This window comes from Poecilia reticulata, chromosome 7 (assembly GCF_904066995.2).
Source record: "Poecilia reticulata chromosome 7, P_reticulata-male-v2, whole genome shotgun sequence".
NCBI lineage: Eukaryota > Metazoa > Chordata > Actinopteri > Cyprinodontiformes > Poeciliidae > Poecilia > Poecilia reticulata.
In genome coordinates this window covers 26,873,983-26,898,898 of record NC_088836.1, presented here as the reverse complement: position 1 = coordinate 26,898,898, position 24,916 = coordinate 26,873,983, and the positions used below count along the sequence as shown (strand labels likewise).

Sequence of the window (24,916 nt, the reverse complement as noted above, 5' to 3'; positions counted from 1 at the left end):
TTGAGGCCCGCAGTACCTGTTTCTGTGGCCGCCCAGACTGCAAAGAGCCACAGAAATAGAACTTCAAAATAATGGTTGTGTAATTTTAATCAAATTAAATGAGTTTTTGTTTGTATAAATTACTCAGATGCTAAATATTACACTTCTAGAGATTCTAATTGAATGCAGAGAAAGCTACAATATTCCAACAGTAGTTTTAGCTAATAATTTCTGCCACAATCGGCTCTTTGAGGAGTTTCATGCTTCATGGTGTGGCCTTAAGTTACATTGAGTTTCACACCCCTGATTTACATTATGTTGCACCAAATGAAGTCTAAAATTTCAGTTTCTCAGAAAACTGGAGCAGGTTCATTTCATAGTAAGCAGACTTTAAAAAAATAAAAACTAGAGCTCATGTATTTATTAAACTGGGCTTATCAAATTATTTCCTTAAAGAAAGTTCTTGTTTTTATTGCTGAGAGTATCTTAAAAGCTTAGAAAAACTGAAGAAAATTGCTAAAGAGTTAGAAAACTCAGACAAAAAAAAAAATGCCACTTTGCTTCATTAAAAAATATTGCATGTTTATTTTATTGCCGTGTAGATAAAAAATAATTACAATAATTTGCATTTTAATTTGGAAAAACAGGATGGCTTTTCAACTTTGTGACATTTGTGCCACTTAATTAGACGGTGAATTAAACTTTTATTGATATTCTAATACTTTTAGATGTATGGTTAAAGAATCCAATAACTTCAGGGCAAAGAACAGACACAAAAAAGTTGGTGTTTGTTAGTTTATTTATAAATACAGGTTAATATGTACATCATAAGCCTCCCATAAGGAAGACAACAAAAAGGCATCAAGGCATTATTCTGATATCTAAGCTTCATCTCCAAGGGCATCCGACCAACACCGACATCCATGTGGGTCCCACCTCAGAGAGGAAGTGAGTCATGACAGGCAAAATAAAGTCACTCAGAACGTTTTCTCCAATAACGGCGGCAACATTTACTGTAAATCCTTAAGGGAAGCATAAGGCAACTAATTTAAAAAACCTAGGAGTCATTATGAGAAGCTCATTAACTTCCAGAAATCAAGATTTTATCTTTATATGGTGTGTAAATACATTTCTGATCGTTCAGTCTTACAAAACAGAAAAACAGACAGACAGGAGATATTTGTATTGATTCACGGCCACAAAACAACCAGGAATGTGTCAGTCTACTTACTGCCTGCTTTACCCAACAAAATCCGTCTCAACTCAAAGATCAATTAGTTTTAATATTTCAAATGATATCCTTAACTCTTCTAATGGAGTGGTTATTTCACCCCACACAAGAAAATCCCACTAATGTATTTAAATGGCTCCAACTACAATCCTGAGAGCACTTGGAGAGAACATTTATGCACAACAAATCGATAACAAAAGCACCTAAAGCCAAGAGAGAAAGTGGTTTGGGTTCCCGTTCAGCTCACCACAAATCCTCAGTTCAAAGTTCTACGTCATCCGAGTCTTTACTACCAATGAATGCGTCTCTTTAAGCCTTTTATATCAATAATCAATAGTAGTTACCCTACATCTTACGGATTTACAAGAAGCACAAAACATCCTTTAAACTGCACTGCAAAAACACAAAATCTTACCAAGTATTTTTGGTCTAGTTTCTGGTGCAACTATCTTAGTAGAAATCAACATAATGCTCAGTGATGAAGTCAGTAACTAATAGTCCTTTTAATTGTCTTATATTTAGCAGAACCTGTTTAAGTGACTTGGTGGCAGAAAGTTCATGAGGTTTGATGTTAGTATTTCAGTTTTTTTTTTTTTTTTTCTTCTGGTGATCCGGACAGTACTGCCCGGTTCGTACTGCCGGTTCTGGAGGAGGACGGGTGTAAAGCGACCGTCTGGAAGCCGATCTCACAAAATGATGACAGCTGCTCTGAGTAGGCCTGCCGCAGTAAGCGATAAATCAATTAATCGTATGATAAATTAAAACAAGCTCGTTTTTCTTTTGTCTGTACTGAAAACTGGATGATAAAAGACTCCAGTCTGGTGTTTTTGTCTCAACTAGCCTGTTTTTTGAAGGACAGTTTTGTTTACGGAGACTTTATGATTTATTTTATTTGACGTTTCTTATTTTGGATATTCAAAATGTCCTCGAGCTCCAGTGTTAAATGTTCAATAGAATTTAAAGCGTATTGATCTTTGAGGATGTATTCTTGCATTACCATTATATTACTTCAAAATGGTCTCAAACCAACAATATTATCGTTTATCGCAATAACTTCTGGGACAATTTATCGTCCAGTAAAAGTTAGTATTGTCTCTGGAGAATCAAAGGTTTACTTTTGATGAAGTGAAGTGTGCTTTGTGAGCACTAAGAAATGTCGTATTTTGAGAACTTGGTTGTTCATGTATCCGTGAATTTAATAATCTCAGGTCCAGGAGAAGACATTTCTTCACAGGTGTGTTGGGATGTTAATGGAGGCATCGTTCTGTCTCCAGCTGCATCCTAATCAAACGTCCTTGAGTCGGTTCTTCTGAAGCGGTGATCACGTTGTTGATAAAATGAAAGAGGTTTGCAGTGAGTAGCTTTGTTCCGTAGTTATTAAGACATCGTCCGCCTCGTCCGAAGAGATGACAACGGTCTCAGAATATCCTGTGGTTGTGAATGAAGGTCGCCAAGCCGGCAGTTTTAGTTTCCCCAACAGCGTTCAGAAGAACGGTAAAGACTTTTGTTTGTCCAGATCATTCGTGGTTAGAGTATTTTCTACGTTATATCAGACAATGTCTTTGGGGAACGAGTACTTTCATTCTCTTATCATTGGAAAAATGACCAAATCTGTTTATTGATCATCTCCGACAATAAGCAGTTTTGTCATTCATTTAGTTTTCTTGGTGTTCACTTTGGGGGCTGGATGCGTTTGTCCTGCCTCTTGTTGGCATTTGAAGGTGAGGTTTAGTTTTCTTTGGTGTAGTCAGTGTTAAAGTGTTGATGATGGGGAATATTTCAGCTCAAAGCTGATCACGCCGATTATTAGTCTCGTCGGATTCAAAATGTGAGAATTTATTTTTTCAGTTCGTGGGTGAGGTTTACGCAAACTCTCCGTTTGTTTTGAGGAAGAGTTGCTTCATTTCCATTCCAGCCGCTGAATCTTCATTTCTACTGACTGAAGTCTTTGTGCAACACTGAACTGGTCATTGTTTTGAGTTATTTGTTGAGCTGAACCAGGGTCGTTCTTGGTATTCCTCTCCAGAGCATGAATCTTTATTTCTACAGATTGAAGTCTGTGTGTAATATTTCTGATGTCCCCTTCCTCGGCCAGAGGCATTTTGCTGTGGTTCAGCTTGAAAGTGGAAAAAATGAAGCAAAACAAATCCCACAGTCCTTAGATTTGAAGTAATCCAGTAAGGACGTTGATAATGTAACTGCGACTATTAAAGCTGGGTTTATAAAGTAACTTTAACAGGCAAAGCTATCGATAAGGAAGTGAGAGAGCAGCTGTCAGTTTCAGACTTATTTAGATTACTTAGTAGCTCACTTTTTCTCCTGCTGAAACAGATTCATCCATTTATTAAACTACTAATAAATATGGCTGTGCTATAGAAAGAAAGATATAAATTTCATAATTCTTGACAAACAAAAAACACATTTCTGCCTCACTTTGTTTCCACTTATCCTATAAAACTATCAAAAAGTGTGCAGAGCCAAACCCAAATGTGCAAGTAGATAGCAAATGTAACAGTTACTTGATCACAAGCTATCAACAATGGTAACGCCTCTAGAGAAATCCTACATAACTGACTGATTCTAGGACGTTCAGATCAAATTCGATTCTTTAGAGCTTCTTCGTTCAACAGAAAATAAAGCGGTGACGAGTAAAAATGTGGATTCAAGCTCTCCTGATCGGGCGTGTGATCATTCTCCACAGCGCTGGTTCAGGTCAGAGTAATAGTCTCACCTCCTTCGGAAAGTGATACATTATTTGCAAAAACCTATAAAAAATGATGACCTGTGTTAGAAATAAAAAGCTTATAACATATTGCAGTTTAGATAATGTATCCGTGTAGAAAAGCTATAAAATAAAATCCCAGAAACGGAGCCCTCGCTTGGTGAAAGGAAAAGAAAAAATGTGCAAGACTTAAAGCTATGGCATCAGAAACTGTTAGCCGTTCATCCTGTGAACTGCAGTTTTTAAGTGAGGCGAGAAAACACGACGAGAAGCCTGGGCAGAGCCAGAGGTTGCTGAGGTAGGATGCAGTTAGCCTTCAGAGTTATTTCACTTTCTTAGCCCATTTTAAGTCGTCCGCTCTGGGTTTCTCTCCCGTCACGCCCTGGATGAGATCCTCCAAGGCTCTCCAGAAACCGAGCCTCTCGAGAGGATAGTTTAACCAACCTGGACAGAGGAGAGACGGAGAGAAAATGAACTTCACCCGAAAAGAAAGACCTCAGTGCTCCATCAGACTGCCTCGGAATAAAACCTAACGATTATCATGCAAATATTATTTTCACTACATCCATGAATTCTTCATAGCCCTGCAAAACACGCTCATAACTTCATATTTTCAATAGTTCAAACAGCAAATATACCTTAATAAATAGGCCTCACAATAAATCAGTAATACATGTATTGAGATAGACATGTGATCAATATCAACAGGTAATACGCCTGATAGATTATTCACTAATTTCAGGGAAAGCAAGACAGGTAGCAATAAGTAACCGACTCTCTTTGGTTACCTAGCAACAATGTGTAGAGTTCTTGTGGTTACCTAGCAACGACCTATTCAGTAACTTGCGCAGCAGCAGTTTTAGGTTTTGCCACTTTGCCTCCTAACTGCTTTAAATTTTTAATGCAATTGATTGCTGTCTCTTTTGTTTCCCAGTAAAACATTTTTTAAAAAGCTGGAGCTTTTGTATTGTGTTTCTGTTTCGTCTGCAGATCTTACGCACAAGCAGCAAACCATAATGGATGACAATGGAGTTCTTTTGGCCCACGAAGGGTTAATTTTTGCTCCAAAAACAATCTGATGGGACAGCAAAAAGTCATTTTGGATTTGAGATTGCTTATTTTGTCAGTATATGGTTTATAACTAAAATGTAATTGTGACTGATTACAGACCCTGAAATTAACTCAATTAAAATTTTTAATTGAATCACGACACAAAAAAATTTGAGTCAACATTTTCATAAAGATGACCATGTATGAATACGTACTTTTGTTTTTTTAACTGTATGAAATTAATTGCACATCAAACTTCAGTTTTCACCAAACCAATAAATATCCAGGACTTTTAACCGCTCTTGTATCCACTTTGACAACTTTTACACCAGCAACACTGAACTGACTCTGATCTCTCCATTTGTCAAAGACATTGAAAAGTCATCAAAATATAAATTTTCCCCAATATGGCAGATGGTAGATTTCTTTTAAATATATCTGTAACAAATAGAAAACAATAAAAGATTTTGAAGGAACTTGAAAACCAGGGAATGAAAAAGGAAATAATATTTCAAAGGTGAATTCATAAAGAACATTTTGAATGGGGGCCAATGGTACAGAATCAGGCATTTAGTTTAAAAAGAATATTTGGAAAACTTAAAGAAATAAAGGGGGAAATTAATCCTAAATTGTGTATTTTTCTCCATCAAAACAGCCACAGTTATAGTAATAAAAATGTTTTAAATAGGCCTGTCATGATAAGTTGTCCCAAAAATGTTTGCTACAAATGATAATGTGTTCTTGACACCATTTTCAAGTAATACAATTATAAATGGCATAATTATGCAGGATTAAATTTGCTTTAAGTTTGTAAAGAACACTAAAGACTGAAACCTGAAGATATTTTAAATAACCAAAATAAAACAACCTTAAGCAATAAATAAAATGTAAATAAAAAACCACACATGACTGAAAACATAAGTGAAATGAATTATGAAGTCTTCTGCCCTTTAAGAAATATTAAATCAGAATTGAAATGATCCATTTCATTTTAATTTATTATGCGAGTAACTGATTTGCTCCCTACAGGCTCTGGGACTCGGGCGGCAGAGACGAACCTGTGGTGATGCAGAAATACGTCTCATGAGGGGAGACGTGGTGGATGCGGTGGTGCTTGCGAGGAAGGATGACGTGGCAGTCCTGCAGGAGCACCACCCAGCGAGGAAGGCCGAAGTACGTGTGCGACCACTTGTGGATCTGGTTGGTGAGCGTCACAAAGATGGCCAGCGCGTACAAGTAGCAGTACCACGGGTAGATGTGGTAAATCTCCGCTGCAGTCAGAAAAACCGAGACGATTCGTGTTTACCGTCCGCACTAATGTTTCCAGACAAAATGTCATTTTTGCTGGTGGGAACGCTCACCGGGGGACAGCGTGAGAAAGTTGAAGGCCATGTTTGCGAGAGGGACGATGGTCAGCATGCAGTTGTCACCGTTTGTCTCGATGAAGTCGTGACGGGTGATGGCTGTGGGGTCGATGTGGTGCTCTCTGAACGGCCGAATAAACGCCTTCAGGAGGGAAAATACCCGGGCCGTTAGTCAAAACCTCAACAGGAAACACAAAATCTTTCCAAGCAGTTTTTAGTGCAAAAATCTTTGTATACTTGAAATAAGAAAACTAACTTACAGGTAACTTTCCAGAGCTTGTTTAAGTAAATAATTCCTTGATATTGTTTAAAAAAAGAAGAAAAAAAAAGTACTAGTTCCTCTGGCAGATTATTTCACTTATAACATGGGAAAAATGTCTTGTTATAGCTAGTACTGTTTAAAAACAAATATTATGGATTTATTGACAGAAAAAATCTCATGTCTTGCTGAAGAGTTACTTGTACGTTTTGTCTTATTTTAAGACATTTGCACCAGAACTTACACAAAAAATACTTAAAAAGATTTTGTGTTTGAATTGTCCTACAAAAATTTTTTTTCCATGTTATAAGTGAAATAATCTGACAACAGAACTAGAACTATTTATAATAAATATGAAGGAATTATTGAAAAGCTCCGATATCTTGCTGAAAAGTTAATTAAAAGTCAGTTTTATCACAGGCTGAAGCTACATATTAACAGATAAAGGTATTTCGTTTCTTATTTTTATATTAAATGCAAACATTTTTGCACATTTTTGGCTCATTTACTCATCTAAGAATGCTGCTCTTTAAGGAAAATTGTCATTTTTTTGAGTCTGTATACACCAGTTAACAATTAATTTATTACAAAATTAGTTGACAATTATTTCAATAATCGATTAATTGTTTTAGCTCTGGTGGAAACCCTGAGATCTTACCTTTCCAAAGATGGGTAGATCCACTGATCCCCATGTGTCGGCCCCCCAGTGTACGAGTCCCGACGCGAAGTCAGCGGTGAGTATTCCTGCCACTGATGAAGAAGTTATGATCAGAAAAAAACTAAAAACATCCACACCGTGTGTGATTCTGGGCTCAGAGCTTACCGATGCCCAGCTGTATGTACCACACATGTCCCAGATGGAAATTGGCAAGAAGGTGAATTAAGTTGAAGGCCATGAGAGAAAAGCAGAAGATGACGCTGATCCATTCTTGACATCGTTTGCCTGCCAGGAAATACAGAAACAAAAAGGATAAAATGAAGAAAGAGCAAAATGTTCCTGATTAGATTAACAGTCCAAACGAGTTTCCAGTCCATCTCTGACCCACTGACCTACTTGTGATAACGTGTCCTCCAAAAATAAAACTTATCAGATTCCTGCTTAAAGTGGCAACAACAAACTTTACTTTATTTCACTGGAATTTATGTGATAAGAACTTGTTCCTTTTTCTTTTTTAAACCATTCACATTTGCAAAGCAACTTAAGATCATTTGGATTGAATATTGAGCAGTCTTCAAGACCTGCCACAAATTCTCAATCAGAATTAGGTCTGGACTTCAACTAGGCCGTTTCAACACACTTCAGGTCTTTCTGTTTTGCACTTTGACCTGCCACACATTTTGTTGGACAATAAATTGTCCCAGAAGTTATTGTGATAAATTATAATTTTGTTGTTTTGAGAGCATTTTAAATATTCAAAGTAAATAAAACAGTTTTTCGTGGAAAGGGAAAAGCAATAAATTATGCAAATAGAAATTATTGAGCTTGATGGTAACACTTTATTTGAAGGGGGGTGAATAAGGCTGACATGACACTTTCATAAACATGACATAACACCTGTGATGAACATGAATAAGCCTTCATGAATATTTATGACTGTTGTCATAAAGCGTCATTCCGTAAATTATGACACTTTTCATACAAAGTTGACATTATTCAAAATGTCTTTGTTATGACAACTTGACATGAACCAGGAAATCATCACTGATATAAATTTGTTATAAAAGTATTACTGATTGCACTTTAAAAATTAGGTAACTTTATGTTATTAAATGTAAAGTTTAAACAGTAATGATTTATTGGTTAATGTCAAGTTGTCATAACAAAGACATTTTGAATAATGTCAACTTTTGTATTAAAAGTGTCATAATTTACCGAATGACGCTTTATGACAAGTCATAAATATTCATGAAGGCTTATTCATGTTCATCACAGGTGTTATGTCATGTTTATGAAAGTGTCATGACAGCCTTATTCACCCCCTTCAAATAAAGTGTTACCAGCTTGATTTAATTTATCATACGATTTTATTGCAACATGTCTGCATGCACTTAAATAAATGTAATTTGATTTAAATTGAATATGTTTAAAGGTTTCTCCACCCTTGTCCTGCATGCGTCTACCGTCTTACTGCACACCTGAAATGAAAGGCTGATGAACAGAAATCCAATCATTTGGTGTTCTGGAGACAAAACACATCAAAACCATGAAGGACGGCAACACTGATCTAAACCAGTCCACTGTGGATCTGGTTGTATGTTTAGTCTCAAGGCTCTTAAAGGGCAGATATGCAAAAAAAATGTATTCATTTCTTAGCTTTTCCTCATTTTATAATGTTATTCCTTGATCAAAAATATACCTGGAGTTTTGCTTTGATTTTTCATGCATGTTTGAGAAATCTTTTTAATCACCCGTGGCAACCATTCAACTGTAAACGCTTGCTTTCACCAAGCGCCGCCTTTTTACACAAAGCTGGAGTTTCCAAGCTGTGCTACCGCCTCACCGAGCAGCCCTTCCCCACTCAGCTCCTCCAGACTAGCAGCAGCATTTAGGAAACATCTGGGGGAGCCGAGAGTCTGCTGAGCTCAAACAAACTATTTCTCAACCCAACGCTCCTAAGAAAGTTTGTAAACAGCTCAATGGAGTAGCTAAAGGTTGTGTCAGAAAGAGCAGGAGCTTTTTAAAGAGACCGAGGCCCAATTTCAAGGCATTAAATTGCTGCTCCTTTAAAGTTATGTTTGATATACAGGATATTTATAAATGAAGGCAACATAGTTACCTGGAAAATACATAATGCTGCCCCTTTAGCAAGAGTTTCTACAGGGATCTAGACAGAACCACTGTCACCCTCCCCTCTCTAAAATTCCCACTATGGTCTTTTGTCTCTTTTGTCAACATTTATATAGTGTACAGCCAATATATGCTCTGACAACAAGCTGTTTCCTAACCTACCTCTGCATTAAGCTTTGCTTTTGAAGGTAACTGGCTGTGATTGATTTCATTTAGGGGCTTCAGAGTAAGGAAGGCTGAATACAAATGATTTTGTAGGTCTATGATATGACAACCAGATAAAATACACTCCAGTTTCTGGTCGTGACAACACAAGTCAAGAAGATCAAGGGATGAGAAAACCCTCACCTGTTTACAATATAAATAAAATTATCTTAAAAAGGACACAGGAAGGAAAAGGTCTGTAACCGCACACAACCAAATTAGATATGCTGGCTGATCCGAGCAGAGCACGTACCATTACATTTGTATAAAGGGTGTGGAGGATTTACTTTGTTTACTTTGTTAATCAAGTCCAACCTGTACTGTAATAAGAGGAATCCTGACATAGTTTAAGAGCTCGATGTTTTTAGGTCAAGGTCTGCACGTCAACCCTGTTGGAGAAGGTATTCCCATAACCTCTGCTCAGTGCTGGAAATGTCAACGCTGCACACAAACTCCACACAAATTTAACCAATCTCACATGATTCCTATTGTGTAACAAAAGCATTGTGGCTTGGACAAAACAGGCAGAGCAGCCGCCGACTGGTTCCGGTCATCAAAGGCATTTCTGTTGTCGCTCGCACAGTAATTGGTTAGATTTTCATCGGCGTCTGTTTGTTGGTGACTAACTAGGTAACCAGTCGTTATATATCACACCCTCTTATTCTTCAACACTCAAGCTGGCAGGACCAAACCCACAAACGACGCTGCTGTACAGAAGATCCACTCACCTGGCGAGTACAGGCTAGCCAGTTCTCGGGCACCGGCGTGCTGTGAGCCCCATCTGACCGCGCCCCGACCCGGACCCTGCGGCTGTGCGGTCTCCGCTGCCACTCCACACCCGTTCTCGGTGACCATACTCGCCATTTCTTTCCTCTGTGGGCCCGGCCCCTTTCGGTCCTTCCACTCACAGCACCGGGAACCAACGGAATCGTGAACATCTCATCCGACGGATATAGCAATGTTTTCAACCAATCAGACACAAATCGATGAGCGCAAGAGCCAATGGCAGCGCGAGAAAATGTTTCCATAATTGGAGAGCAACCAATAGAGAGACAGATTGCGAGTATTTCATTTCCTGGCCCCACCCTTGCTGTTTCCTCAGCTGTAGATGTGAAACTCACCCGAAGATGGCGCTGTGAGCGTATGGCACGTTTCAAACGGGCGGAACTGGTGTTGTAGCAACATTCGTTACCCCTCGTATTTGTCGGTCCATGAGCGTTTTTTAAAAAAAATGCCAGCTGTGTTCGAGTTGTAAAAACAAAATAACACAAAATTAGGTGGAGTAAAGTATATTGTTGGATGCAAGCCGCCGTTTAAAATTTAAGAAGAAGAAGAAGTTAAGTTTTATTTTCTCAAAGAAGCAGCAGTCACAATTTTTCATCTTTACACCTCAGGTTGGTGAAAAAAATGGAGTAATAATGCGCCATTTATATATTGTCTGCAAATAAGACAAAACTAACTTACAGGTAACTTTTCAGCAACATATTGAAGGGTTTTACAAGTCAATAATTTCTTAATATGGATTTTAAAAAGTTCTAGCTCCACTGGCAGATTATTTCACTTATAATATGGGGAAATATCTTGTTATAAGTGAAATAATCTGCCAGTTTAAGTAGTACTTTTAACAATATTCAGAAATTATTTACTTAAAACGAGCTCCTATATCTTGCTGAAGTTACAAGTTAGTTTTGTCTTAATTTAAGTGAATTAAGATATTTGCACTTGAAAATATACAAACATACTATATTTGTATACAATTTTAACATGTGGCAGATTTTCAGGAAGTGGTTCTTGCTGAGGTGCATTTAAACCGGGTTTCTTCAACTCTAGGCCTCGACTGCCAATGTTCTGCAACTTTTAGATGTGTCCCTAGTTCAACATGAATCAAATAGCTAAATTGCCCTCGCTCTCGGTATGCAGTAAAGTTCTCCAGACTCCTGCTAATGATTTATTATTTGACTCAGGTTTCTTGAAGCAGAAACATATCTAAAAGTTGCAGAACATCTGACCTTGAGGCCTGAATTTGGAAATATTTAATGACCAGATTTCTGATGACCTGAAGGATCTGAATACTCTGAGAAGCATTCACGCCCAAGACCATTTATTGCTATATAGACAAAAAAGATTTTGAAACCTATCCTTTTACAAACAGGAGTGATTTAAGGACCTCTGGGATATGACATATTTTTCTCTTTTTGGTCAGTACTCTGCAGCTGCCCCAGTGATTTTTTTTATTTGTATTTATATTTTTATTACGCCACCCAAACAGCACTGCAATAATCAGAGCTGCGCAAAATATCAGATCACATTATTGTCCCGTAATGCACAGTGGCAAGAAGATTCTGGGGTCATATCTCAATATTTGGTAGTCTGTTGTGTATTCGGTGCTATACCTGCAAATTCTGCATGTCAATAATAGATTTGTTTTGTTTGACAGACTTTCACTGCCGTCCTTTATGTGTATTTTAAGCCGCCAAGTTGCTAAAGTTCACTAAGACTAATGAGTAAATAGAAAAAAACTGAAAAGAAAATCAAAAGCTATCTGGATCTTAATGTGGTGCAATATTATTTTAACTACATGTTCTACTAATATTGTGCAGCCCTACTTTTTATTTCATTTGAGTATCTTTTTTTCAAATTACAGTAATTATCTTTCTGTGGTTGTTTTTTCTAAGTAGAACTGGAGAAAAAAGAGAAGAGGTTCAGAAAGAAGGATGAAGAGAATATCAGATGAACATAATGACGTCACAGATGGTGAGTAATTCCCACAAATCAAATACGCACAGAAACCACGTCTGCAGACTGAGAAGTCTGATTTTACAGAAAAATTTAATTCAACACACTTTAGAATAACTTTAAAATGATGCAACTGTTTTATGAGAACCCAATGGTTTTTCAGTCTTTAAAAAGAAAAAGTTAACTTCTTCAAGAGCCAAAACAAACTGTCTGTTTAGTAAACTCTTCTTTTTCCTGTTGCAGCCATGTTTGTGGGTCATGACTAATAAATTAACAATGTTTACATAAACGTTTCTGAGGATGCGACTGAGTCACTGAGATGCTATTTCTGTTCTTCTCTTTTTACCAGTTACTGTAAATGCTGCAATACTTCCTGCAGCTATAGATGGGTTTAATTAGAAACAGAAAAACCTCAAAATGAAACTGATCTATCATGAGGACAGTAGTGGTTAAAATGTCCATCTGTCAGGCAGAAACATTAGTTAAAATAAGGAGTTTACCTTTTCAGCAATTAGATCCTACTGCTTTGTTAAATCTGACAGAAACTTTTATGTTATCAGAAATGATGACTGTAACAAACATAAATGTAAATTTTTTGATAAAGCTTGGAATAAGAAAAACGGGCAGCACACAGATTTTATGATTTTATTTGACACAGTGGAGTACAGAAGTATTCACACTAGAGGTGTGCCCATCGATCGGCCACCGATCATAATCGGCCGATTTCCGTGAAAATCGCCGATCACGGTCTCTTGTTGCTGATCTCATTTATCTCACTTCGCAGCCTGCGTGCGCAGCTTTCCTTAACACTGCGCAGGCGCGCAGCAGTAAATCCTGTCCTGTGGAGCTTTAACGCTCTGAGTCAACGGGGAGTTTGCGTGTTGCGGGGGGAAATTACCTCGGGAGTGAAGCACGTCAAAATGCATCAACACAGCGAATCTAATATGGCATTTAAAAAACAAGCACTTGACGGAGTTCGGCTACATCGAGGCTCAATGCAGGAAAAAAGGACATCCGGAGCAGCAGCTAGCAGGTAAAGCAGCGCACAGCTACCAACACTCACCCGGATTAGCATGACGGTCAGAAAGCTAAACAAATAAACCGGAAAATAATTTAGGTCTTCGAGCTGCGATGTAAGACGCTGGTTCTGCTCTCGCTCTTGACCTCACTAGAGGTGGAGCAGTGAACTCTCACACCGAACCTCTGCTTAAAGCTGCAGCACGTAACGGAAACAACAAAAACATTCGCATATTAAAACTTTCGCTATGTCCAAACATGATAGATAATTTATGAAAAAATGAATAAATAATAATCGATCTCCTCTCCTTCCTCCTGTTTTCTGCAGAATTACTCAACTGTCAGAACCAGCCAATCAGAACCAGCATTAATCATCTAGCCATGCTACCAGGGAGTTTGGATTTAGTAACTCGGGATTGTTTATTTTGATGTAGCCTGCATTTATTCCGACTTTGAATGAATGTTTCCCTCTTTTACTAGACATTATTTGGTATAATAAGTGTTATGAGATTTATTTGACTCATGAATAATTTAGGATACAGAGAACTTTACTGTTAAATGTTATTTAACTGGTTGCAGGTTTTTCAGTTGTTAATTTGTCTGAGCAGCTGCTCTATTGTGCCTACATGTATGATGCATGTTTACGTTAATTAGGTGGATTTATTACCAGATAATTTTTTTATTTTTCCAGATTACCCAACAGTATTTATACCTAAAGTGAAAAATCAACAACCAATTCAGGCGATCGGCAAAGATCGGTGATCTGCAGAGATCGGCCTTATGGGTGATCGGAATCGGCAGCAAGAAACCTGATCGGAGCATCCCTAATTCACACATTTGAATCTTTTCCACATTTCAGTCACAAATGTCTGTGTTTTTTCTTGGGAGTCATAGACTAGACCAGCACAAAGGCATGCATAATTGTAAAGTTGAACTAATTAGATGGCTTCTTTATAATTTTATTTAGGGGCATCAGATTAAAGAGGGCAAATACAAAATGCTCAGTGCATTTTTCAATTGTATGAGCTATGAAAATTTAACTTTTTAAATTTAATTTCACAGTTATATTTCACTTTGTCTATCACATAAAATCTCAATAAAATACATTAAAGCTTGTGCTTCTAACTCAATAAATGTGGAAAAATTGCAAGTTGAGTGAATATTTAACCTGTGTTCTTGCTATGGATAGGAATTTCAATATTGTTTATCTATTTCTGTACTACTTTCATCTTGTTTTTTCACCAGTACTCTATTTATTGTCTTCTTTTGACTTGTGAATGGAGAAATGGACAGAAAAAAAAATAAATAAACTTAATATTTTTGTTAAAAAGGAATGTTCTGTAAAATGTTCTTAAAGGTTGCATGCATGTAAAGCTCTGTTGCACCGTGCCTGGATCTGTTCACACATGCAGATCCAGAAAACATCTAAATGTACCATCATTAAGTGTGTTATTATCCCTCACAATAGATTGAACCAAAAAATTTAGAAAGTGTTTAATTAAATCTTTAGGCATCAACAACAGGTTTATAGTTTATAGCAGTTCTGCACCTTCACCAGATGAGATAACGGGATTAATTACACATTTATGAGGTAGCTTATCAGATACTCACTTTAATGAGAATTGTACAGTCATGGCCAAAAGTTTTGAGAATGATTCAAATGTAAATATTTACAAAGTCTACTGCTAAAGTTTTTATAATGGCAATTTGCATATACTCCAGAATATGCAAAGTCAATATTTGCCTAGAAAATAAACTTTATTCCCCAAAACACATTTCAACTTCATTGCAGCTCTGCCTTAAAAGGACCAGCTAACATTGTTTCAGTGATTGCTCCATTAACACAGGTGTGGGTGTTGATGAGGACAGGGCTGGAGATCAATCTGTCATTAAGTAAGAGTGACACCACTGGACACTTTAAAAAGAGGCTGGTGCTTGGCATCATCGTTTCTCTTCTGTGAACCATGGTTACCTCTAAAGAAACACATGCAGTCATCATTGCACTGCACAAAAATGGCCTAACAGGCAAGAGTATCGCAGCTAGAAAGATTGCACCTCAGTCAACAATCTATCGCATCATCAACAACTTCAAGGAGAGATGTTCCAGTGTTGCCAAAAAGGCTCCAGGGTGCCCAAGAAAGACCAGCAAGCGCCAGGACCGTCTCTTAAAAGTGTTTCAGTTGTGGGATCGGGCTCCCAGCAGTGCAGAGCTTGCTCAGGAATGGCAGCAGGCAGATGTGAGGGCATCTGCACGCACTGTGAGGCGGAGACTCTTGGAGCAAGGCCTGGTCTCAAGGAGGGCAGCAAAGAAGCCACTTCTCTCCAGAAAAACATCAGGGACAGACTGATATTCTGCAAAAGATACAGGGAGTGGACTGCTGAGGACTGGGGTAAAGTCATTTTCTCTGATGAATCACCTTTCCAAACAAACAGCTTGTTGGGAGAAGACGAGGTGAGCGCTACCACCAGTCTTGTCTCATGCCAACTGTAAAGCATCCTGAAACCATTCATGTGTGGGGTTGCTTCTCAGCCAAGGGAGTCGGCTCTCTCACAGTCTTGCCTAAAAAAACAGCCATGAATAAAGAATGGTACCAGAATGTCCTCCGAGAGCAACTCCCAACCGTCCAAGAGCAGTTTGGTGATGAACAATGCCTTTTCCAGCATGATGGAGCACCTTGTCATAAAGCAAAGGTGATAACTAACTGGCTCAGGGAACAAAACATAGAGATTTTGGCTCCATGGCCTGGAAACTCCCCAGATCTTAATCCCATTGAAAACTTGTGGTCAATCATCAAGAGACGGGTGGACAAACAAAAACCTAGGAATTCTGACAAAATGCAAGCATTGATTGTGCAAGAAGGGACTGCTATCAGTCAGGATTTGGTCCAGAAGTTGATTGAGAGCATGCCAGTGAGAATTGCAGAGGTCCTGAAGAAGAGGGGTCAACACTGCAAATATTGACTTGCTGCATTAACTCATTCTGTCAAAAGCTTTTGTTACTCATAATATGACTGCAATTGTATTTCTGTATGTGATGAAAACATCTGACACATGAAAACCAGAGGGCAGCAGATCATGTGAAAATATAATATTTGTGTCATTCTCAAAACTTTTGGCCATGACTGTAGAAATAGAAACCTTTAAAACAGACACAAGCTCGGTGACACTGGATTCTTTTTCTTGATATTGGAAAATCGGATTAATTTTTTTTATTTATTTATTTTTATTAATTATCATGTTTAAAACATGGGAAACGGGGAACAAAAGATTTGGACCTTATTACAGAACTAAACTCTAAGCAGAATAATTCTTTAAAACCAGGTCAGGTTTCATAAACGGGGAGTTGACATTTTTTGTCTTATGACAACAGATTCGGAAGTAAGCAAGATAAAAACATATTTATTTTCTCATTAAAGACATCAAGGGAAAGTGACACTGGCTTGTGTAAATTAAAGTCCGTTTGTGTTCAGAAAAACGGTTTTCTACAAAAACGTATCCTGTAGTTTAGGAAAAGACAGTTTTACATCAGACCACAAGGGGGCAGCATGTCTCTGTGTCTATTTAGCTCAAATAATAAAAGGAATTTGTTTCTTTGTGTTTAATGTGTTTTTAATATTGTGCAAGAAAAAAAATTAAGTGGTTAAATAAAAAATGGCAAAAGTGAAATTTTTTTCATCATAATAGTCAAAATAGTCAATAGTAAAACCGATTACTAAAATAATTGTAAGTTACTGCCCTACAAACGTCCCTACTGGGAAACTTAATGGTGGCAGAAGAGTATTGCTTTATTTAGAGATATGTAAAAGAAAAAAAAATGCATATTATACCACTTTAAGCAAAAAAGAAACGTACAATATTCATTTATACAAACCGGATTCCAAAAAAGTTGGGACACTAAACAAAAAAAACTGAATGCAATTATGTGGAGATGGCAAATGTCAATATTTTATTCGTAATAGAACATAGATGGCAGATCAAAAGTTTAATCTGAGTAAATGTAACATTTTAAAGAAAAAATATGTTGATTCAAAATTTCACAGTGTCTACAAATCCCCAAAAAGTTGGGACAAGTAGCAATAAGTGGCTGGAAAAAGGAAATTGAACATATAACAAACAGCTGGAAGACCAATTAACACTCATTAGGTCAATTAGGACAACATGATTGGGTATAAAAAGAGCTTATTAGAGTGTCAGTCTCTCTGAAGCCAAGATGGAACGAGGATCACCAATTCCACCATTGTTGTGCAGAAAGATGGTGCCGCAATACCAGAATGGTATTACCCAGCGTAAAATAGCAAAGTCTTTTAAGTTATCATCAACCGTGCATTACATCATCAAAAGATTCCAAGAATCTGAAACAATTGCTGTGCGTAAGGGCCAAGGCCGTAAAACTCTACTGGATGCTTGTGATCTCCGGGGTCTTAAACGTCACTGCACCTCAAACAGGAATGCCACTGTCTAGGAAATAACAGCATGGGCTCAGGAATACTTCCAGAAAGCATCGTCAGTGAACACAATCCATCCGCCACTGCTAGCTGAAACTCTACAGTGCAAAGAGGAAGCCATTTCTAAGCTCCACAGGCTCAGCTGTTTGCACTGGGCCAGGAGTCATTTAAAATGTTGTGAGGCAAAATGGACGACTGTTCTGTGGTCAGATGAGTCTCGATTTGAAGTTCTTTATGAAACACTGGGACGCCATGTCATCCGGACCAGAGAGGACAAGGATTACCCAAGTTGTTATCAAAGCTCCGTGCATCACTGATGGTATGTGGTTGCATGAGTGCTGGTGGCCTGGGCAGCTTGCATGTCTGGAAAAGCTCCATTAATGCAGAGAACTATGTTCAGGCTCTAGAACAACATATCTAGACGTCATCTCTTTCAGGGAAGACCCTGCATTTTTCAACAACATGATGCCAGACCACATTCTGCAGCAATCACAACATCATGGCTACGTAGGAGAAGGATCCGGGTACTGAAATGTCCAGCCTGCAGTCCAGATCTTTCACCTATAGAGAACATTTGGCGCATCATAAAGAGGAAGGTGCCACAAAGAAGGCCCAACACGACTGAACAGTTAGAGGCGTGATGGGAGAGCAGTTCCATTTCTAAACCTGAGAAACTGGTCGTCTCTGTCCCCAGACATCTGTTGAGTGTTGGAAGAAGAAGGGGAGATGCTACACAGTGGTAAAAATGGTCTTGTCCCAACTTTTTTGGGATTTGTTGATGTCATGAAATTTTGAAACAACATATTTTTCCCTTAAAATGATACATTCTCTCAGTTTAAACTTTTGATCTGTGATTTGTGTTCTATTGTGAATAAAATATTAGATGTTGGCACCTCCACATCATTGCATTCAGTTTTTATTCACAATTTGTTTAGTGTCCCAACTTTGTTGGGACAAACAGTAACATGGAGTCAGGACAAGACATTGTTTCAGTCATCCAGGTCATATTTTATATGATAATACTGTAAAGAATGCATTTAATCTTTTATTGTATATATTTATATTATACTTTTTTATTATGCGATTGTCACTGTAATTTAATATTTATAAATGTTTGTTACATATTTAGGCCTGTAACGATATTATTGGACAATAAATTGTCCCAGAAGTTATGTGATAAACGATAATATTGTTTTGAGACCATTTTTGACTAATATAATGGTAATGGAAAGAACACATAATCAAAGATCAATAAACTTCAAACTCACATGATCACTTAACACAAATGACAGACATTTTAATTATCCAAAAGAAACAAACAAATCAAATCAAAAGGAACAAATAAAATGAATTATTAAGTTTCTAGAAACAAAATTGACATTCAGAAAAACAGCTAGTTGAGACAAAATCACCAGACTGAAGATTTTATTCCTCCAGTTTTTTTAGAAACAGAAAAAACAACAAATCATTCAAATGTAAAATATTGCGCTGATTTTAATTTATCATGTGACTAATTGATTTATATTGTGATATATGTGCACGTATGTTTTTCATGATGCATGTTCTTGTTAACACCGCTGACATCACTCATAGCGTCACTAACAATCAATATTTCAATTACATACTATGCATAATTTATTGATGATATATGTGTGCATGCATTTTAGTTATGAGTAAAATTATATGTCGTAATTCTATTATGGTATCGGTGGAAACAGTTATAATTAATTTGAGGTTGAAAAAGACTTTAAATGGGAGCAGAACTTCTCTTAAAATGAAAATATCAGTGTCTGTCTGTGAGACGTTCTGTAACCGACTGGCAGCTGAAACTGGAGTAAAAACGAACCTCAACAACGTATTGATTTAAGGAAGCTGAGTATAAATACACACCACAAATTCACAGCCACAGAGACCTTTGGGTGAGCTCTCAGTTGTGTTAGACCTAAACCAGACTATCTGAATCTGAATCTCCCATCACACCCACTCTGACCTTTATACAGATTTAGAGATTTATCATCTTGTGCATGACCCCCAACCAACCAAGATCAAATTCTTCCACTCGCTGCAGATCAAAAACAGCGAGTGGAAGTTGTGGGGAGCGAGCCGTGTGTAGATGGTGTCACCGTCCCGACCTCATTACGTCTGAACAGAAATGGTAAACACCTTGTCACTAGAAAGGGATTTTTTTTTCCATCACTGTCGACGTTTTGTTTTGTTTGGGTCTTGATTGGCCTGCAGGGGGCGTGAGTGGACGCCTTGTTGCCGATCAGACGCTCATTGCCAGACAAAATGAGGTAGTTGGTGTTGCTCTTATGATTTCAGTTATGCATTTCAGTTTCATTTTAAAATAAATCAGTTAAATATTTTAATATGTTTCTCCAATTTATTTTTTGGGGCGGGGGGGTTGTGCTGCGACTTTGCCGCTTAACTCAAATGAGGCTGGAAACCACAGAGCATGCAGGAAACCTAGCTGTGGTTTTGGACTCAGAACTTACATTTTTACCTCCACAATTCAATTTTAATACTAAATGAGCAAATTACAAAGTTGAACACCGATGCATTGTTCTGTTACTGCATGCATGCATCAATCGAGAAAAATACAGTTCATGCTTCTTTTTTTAATCCCCTATTTTCACATATTTAGGCTTAAAATCATGGACTCACTTATTTTTTTTAGGGGTTAAACAATGACGTTCTAAAAAAAATTACCCAAATGTTACAAACAACCATAAACATATTTTCTTTGGTGTAAAATTGTTGTGTAGAACCTGCACCATCATGGGGAAGAGCGATGAATTAACAGTTTACCAGCTATTTACATCATCTGCGAGGCGACTGACACTGCAAAAACACAAAGTCTTACCAAGTATTTCTGGTCCAGTTTCTAGTGCAAATATCTCAGCAGGGTGTAAACTGACTTACAGATAACCTTTCAGCAGGATATAGGAGCTTATTTTAAGTCAATAAGTCCTTAATTTTGATGAAAAAGTTCTAGTTGCACTGGCAGATTATTTGACTTACAACAAGACATTTTTCCCATGTTACAAGTGGAATAATAGGCTAGTGGAACTAATATTTTTTATCAATATTAAGAAGTTGTTTCTTAGGTAGCTGAAAAGCTACCTGTAGGGTCAGTTTTGTTTTATTTCAAGTGTGCTACGATATTTTCACTATAAACAAGAACAAAAAATACTTGGTAAGATTTTGTGTTTTTGCAGTGTAAACCAGAAACTGACTGTTCAGAGTGCTGCATCCGAAACAAAAGGTTTAGTGGAAGAAAAAACTGCGTGCAACAGCGGTAGCTGTGAAGAAACTCTTAACACCAGATCCAAAAACAGACGAGTTGGAGGCATCTGCTGAAGCAGAGAAGGTGACTGCATGCTTTATCGTTATCGCATTAATTCATATAAAATTAGCCTTAACCCACTATTACGCACATACTTTTAACAGTGCATGGACATGCAGTATGTTTCAGTCGTCTTACATTTCTGTATTACATGACTTCGAGGAAACACAGTGGATCAATAGCAGCACAGGGTTTCCTACACTGCAAAATAAAAACCGCCACATCTTCTGAATGTTATTGTTTAGTAAACGTTAAAACTGTAAAGCATATAACACATATATCTGCGCACATATAAGCGCAGATAGGCCATTGCTTGTACTTTGAGAACAACAAGCAACAGTTTGGTATTTAATAGTTACATTTACTCGAGTAACTTTTGTGAAAACATTCATTTTTAAGAGTATTTTTACTACAATGTACTTTTTACTTTTTATTTGAGTAACTTATGAAATATTGCTACAGTTGAGTTAGATTTCTGGATACTCTTCCCCTTGTTATTAACTTCAGTGAATGAATAACAAGTTTGTTCACCAGCAGTAGTTTTTGTTAAAGCTTCATTATATTGAAAGAAATTGACTCGAAAAAACTTTAGTGGTGTCTGGTTTTGTTATTTATGTGAATTATTTTCATTTTGGTCTTTTAATATACCCAAATTTACACATTACTTTTATCTTTTGGTCCGTCTGCTTATTCTTTTTTGAAATATTAAATGCTTGTTTTGAACAGTTACTCTAGCTGCCTTTTCACCCAATACTTTTTTACTCTTAGTATTTTCTGGCTACTTTTTAGTTTTACTTGAGTAAAAATATGTTAAAGTAGTGCTACTCTTACTTGAGTATAATTTTTGGATAATCTATTAGCCTCTGATAACAAGGCATTTAGGGCTGACGTCTTATAACATACATTTTTTCTGATAAACTTAAGAATTAACAGAAATATACAACAAAGGGTGTAAAGTAGGAGTTTCACTTTCTGAATTACCACTTTGGTTATATTCTAAACCATTTCGATGCACAAAACATGTGTGTTTTTACAGTGTTCCGGTCCAAGTCAGGCTAATTTATTATGTACGGGAAATAACCTGAAGAAGTGGTACAGGTTGTTCGGTTGGTTCGGGGCTTTGCGTCACCTGCCCGAGGCCACGCCCACCCCGGTTGCTCTAAATACAAAAAACCCCTGAGACAGGAAGACCTGTCAATGTGAGAGGCTCCGCAAAAAACTTACTACTTGCATGTTACCACAGGCAGGGGCAGAGCGGGATTTAAACGCGGCGCATTCCCGACACATTTCCCAACTCCGGTCAGGGCGCCTCACCTCAGCCCTGCGCGCTCCTGCAGTCCGGCGGGTGTTGACATCCATGGAAGTGGCCGGCTTGTACGAGGAGGGCGGCTTCGCGATCCACGGCAGAGACGGCATCATCGCTCCCATCGGCGGCGGCGCGTACTGGAGGCTCGGCGACTCGATGACGGAGCTGGGCGTGGAGGAGCGGGAGAGAGCCATCGACTTCAGCGCGTACCTGGACTCAGCCCTGCACTGCCCGCCGCAGCAGCCGCAGCCGGGCGACGCTTTCTCAGACTTCCTCGGGGAGAGCAAGATCAAAAGAGTCACGGCTCTGCAAAACTACAAGAACTACTCTCTGCTGAACGAGCTGGAGGCGAGTCAGTGCGAGAACCTGCGGGAGTCGTACGGACTGAACTACGCGGAGCTGCAGGAGACCCGGGTGGACAGCGTGTTGAGTCCGGAGTTGAGCCGCTACCGAGCCGCCGCCGCTGCTCCCGCGGACCGAGAAGACAGCCAGGAAGACGCGAAAATGGAAAACGGCTCGTCTGGCTTCGACATGAGGTCCTACCTGCACTACCAGTCCACGAGTGGGAGTCTGGGGAACATTTCCACCGCGTCGTCGAACTGCTCCAGCCCGCCCGGCACACCTGCGCCGTCAGGTAACGGCAGGTCGCCGTCGCACGGCGGCAAGTCGTCCAGCGGGAAGTCGAAGAAGCGCCTGGACAAGGACAGCGAGGAGTACCGGCTGAGGCGGGAGAGGAACAACCTCGCCGTGAGGAAGAGCAGGGACAAAGCCAAGATGCGCAACTTGGAGACGCAGCAGAAAGTGCTGGAGCTGGCGGTGGAGAACGACCGTCTACAGAAGCGAGTGGAGCAGCTGTCCAGAGAGCTGGCCACCCTGCGCAACCTGCTGTCCGCCACCGGACAGTGCTGAGCCGCTCACCTGGTGGACTTTACAGAAATACAGGGTACTACTACACCCACTGGTTTACAAGGACGCTTTGAATGAGACTGAACAGAGTGGGCGCATGGGGTGGCCATCCACGACTCTTCCTAAACATGTCACCTTAGCTTTATTCTCAGATGTAATTTTTTTTTTGGTGTATGCAGTATTTCTGTGCAGGTTTTACATCCATTCCTGGTGAATTTCTACATTTTGTGTACACTGTGTCTGCAGCAATGGCTGTCAGGGGAAGAGTTGTGCTGCAGTGAAATGATGCAACTCTTTGTAATAGTATTGGCAATGAATGAAATAAGTATAATTATTTAATATTAAAAGGTGAAATGCTTTAATTGTACTTGATATTTTATTGAATTAAACAGATTTATACTTTGTTTAAAGATTTTCACTCATTTTTCTTTATTATTATCATTTTTTCTTTGCACAACGCTTTATATGCTTGCCTAATTTTCATCATGGACTGTGTAATAGCACGTTCCAGGTTACAACATATTGCAGGGACACAAGCAGCTCAACCGCAAGAAAAATGTGCAATTTTAAAATTCTGTTTATTTACATAGAGACGATTCACAAAGAAATGAAATGCCAGATCCAGGTCATTTCCAACCGGATATAAATGAATAATAAATGTAGATTTAGCGGCACATTGCACAGAATAAGAGAGTTTATTTCAGGTTGCAACGTAGAGAACCGCTTTTGCAGCAATCTATGTGCAACATAAAAACAAAAAATTCACACATTAGTAATAAATAAATGCGTTTCATTCTGCATTATGCACATGTGTTTTATGTGCATAATACAGTTAGAACAATCTATTTGCATGAGAAAAAAAAAACTCCTTAACTGCCAAGTTTCTGTTTGACTTAATGATTTGACATAAAGTGCACTGATCCCAAAATAAATTCAGCCAATTTATACTGAAATGATACTGCTGAGAGCAGCAAAAAGCAAACAAAAAAAAAAGACTCGGTCACTGCACGCAGCACAGAAATGGTCGTTTTATCTTTAGCACACGGCTCTGTCAATAGTCTGCTGGGTCCACTGGCCTAGAGAGGGGTTCAAGGTCGCGTGGAAATTAATCAGCAACTAACCCGATCGCACTACCTGCTGAGGTCACACCTGAACAGTCGACAGGCGAGACGCTGAGAGTTTTAAAGCAGGAGAGAAGGCAGCAGATAAGCTGACAAAGTAGCTTCATGGTGGAATTTACCAAGCTCCTCAGCCTGAGTTTTACTCTGAATCATATCTAAAAGCAAGCAAAACCCCAGATAAAGACGAGGAGTGTGACGTGATTTGGACAAGCCACTGTGGGGAGTGAAAATTTACTACAGTTGCAGTGAAAAGTCGTGTCAGAAAAGCAGCGTTCTGCTGTTTGTGCAGTGGGAGATTACACTTTGGATGTTTCAACACAGTCAATGATGATCTGGTTAGCTTTTATGAGTTGTGCAATGTCCTCCCTTTTCCAACACATCACCACTAGAAGAATGCTACACCCACATTTAAAAAACACATTGTTATCCTGCTCAACAATAG

General features: G+C 38.5%; 3 protein-coding genes across 4 annotated transcripts in view; 2 read left to right on the top strand and 1 right to left on the bottom strand.

Annotated features, from left to right (window-relative positions):
• Window positions 1-760: 760 nt before the first annotated feature.
• peds1b (plasmanylethanolamine desaturase 1b) lies at window positions 761-10,803 on the bottom strand. 2 transcript variants are annotated; one of them, XM_008414424.3, is made up of 6 exons: window positions 10,719-10,803; window positions 7,429-7,548; window positions 7,264-7,355; window positions 6,344-6,488; window positions 6,041-6,253; window positions 761-4,376 (listed from the first exon to the last, which is right to left on the bottom strand). In XM_008414424.3, exons 1-6 carry the CDS (start codon window positions 10,780-10,782, stop codon window positions 4,255-4,257), a joined length of 756 nt encoding a protein of 251 aa, XP_008412646.1. In that variant the 5' UTR covers window positions 10,783-10,803; the 3' UTR covers window positions 761-4,254. The 2 variants fall into 2 exon arrangements, with proteins under 2 accessions (XP_008412646.1, XP_008412645.1); XM_008414423.3 differs by lacking the exon at window positions 10,719-10,803 and adding an exon at window positions 10,326-10,687.
• The window catches only part of klhl12 (kelch-like family member 12), a 66,935-nt gene continuing 52,820 nt past the window's right edge, over window positions 10,802-24,916 (top strand). The window contains exons 1-2 of the mRNA XM_008414421.3: window positions 10,802-10,991; window positions 12,276-12,351. Coding sequence (XP_008412643.1) covers window positions 12,312-12,351 — 40 coding nt within the window. The 5' untranslated portion in view covers window positions 10,802-10,991; window positions 12,276-12,311. The remainder of the gene's footprint in view (window positions 10,992-12,275; window positions 12,352-24,916) is intronic.
• On the top strand, window positions 22,319-23,757 carry cebpb (CCAAT enhancer binding protein beta). Its single transcript, XM_008414417.3, has one exon. The coding sequence runs from the start codon at window positions 22,373-22,375 to the stop codon at window positions 23,354-23,356; it is 984 nt and encodes a 327-aa protein (XP_008412639.2). The 5' UTR covers window positions 22,319-22,372; the 3' UTR covers window positions 23,357-23,757.

Coding starts and splice junctions, on each gene's coding strand:
- peds1b (XM_008414423.3), bottom strand. CDS start 10,461: ATGGCGAGTATGGTCACCGAGAACGGGTGTGGAGTGGCAGCGGAGACC. Junction 7,549..10,325: donor GGCTAGCCTGTACTCGCCAG/GTGAGTGGATCT, acceptor ATTTCCTGGCAG/GCAAACGATGTCAAGAATGG. Junction 7,356..7,428: donor GTACATACAGCTGGGCATCG/GTAAGCTCTGAG, acceptor CTTCTTCATCAG/TGGCAGGAATACTCACCGCT.
- cebpb (XM_008414417.3), top strand. CDS start 22,373: ATGTTACCACAGGCAGGGGCAGAGCGGGATTTAAACGCGGCGCATTCC.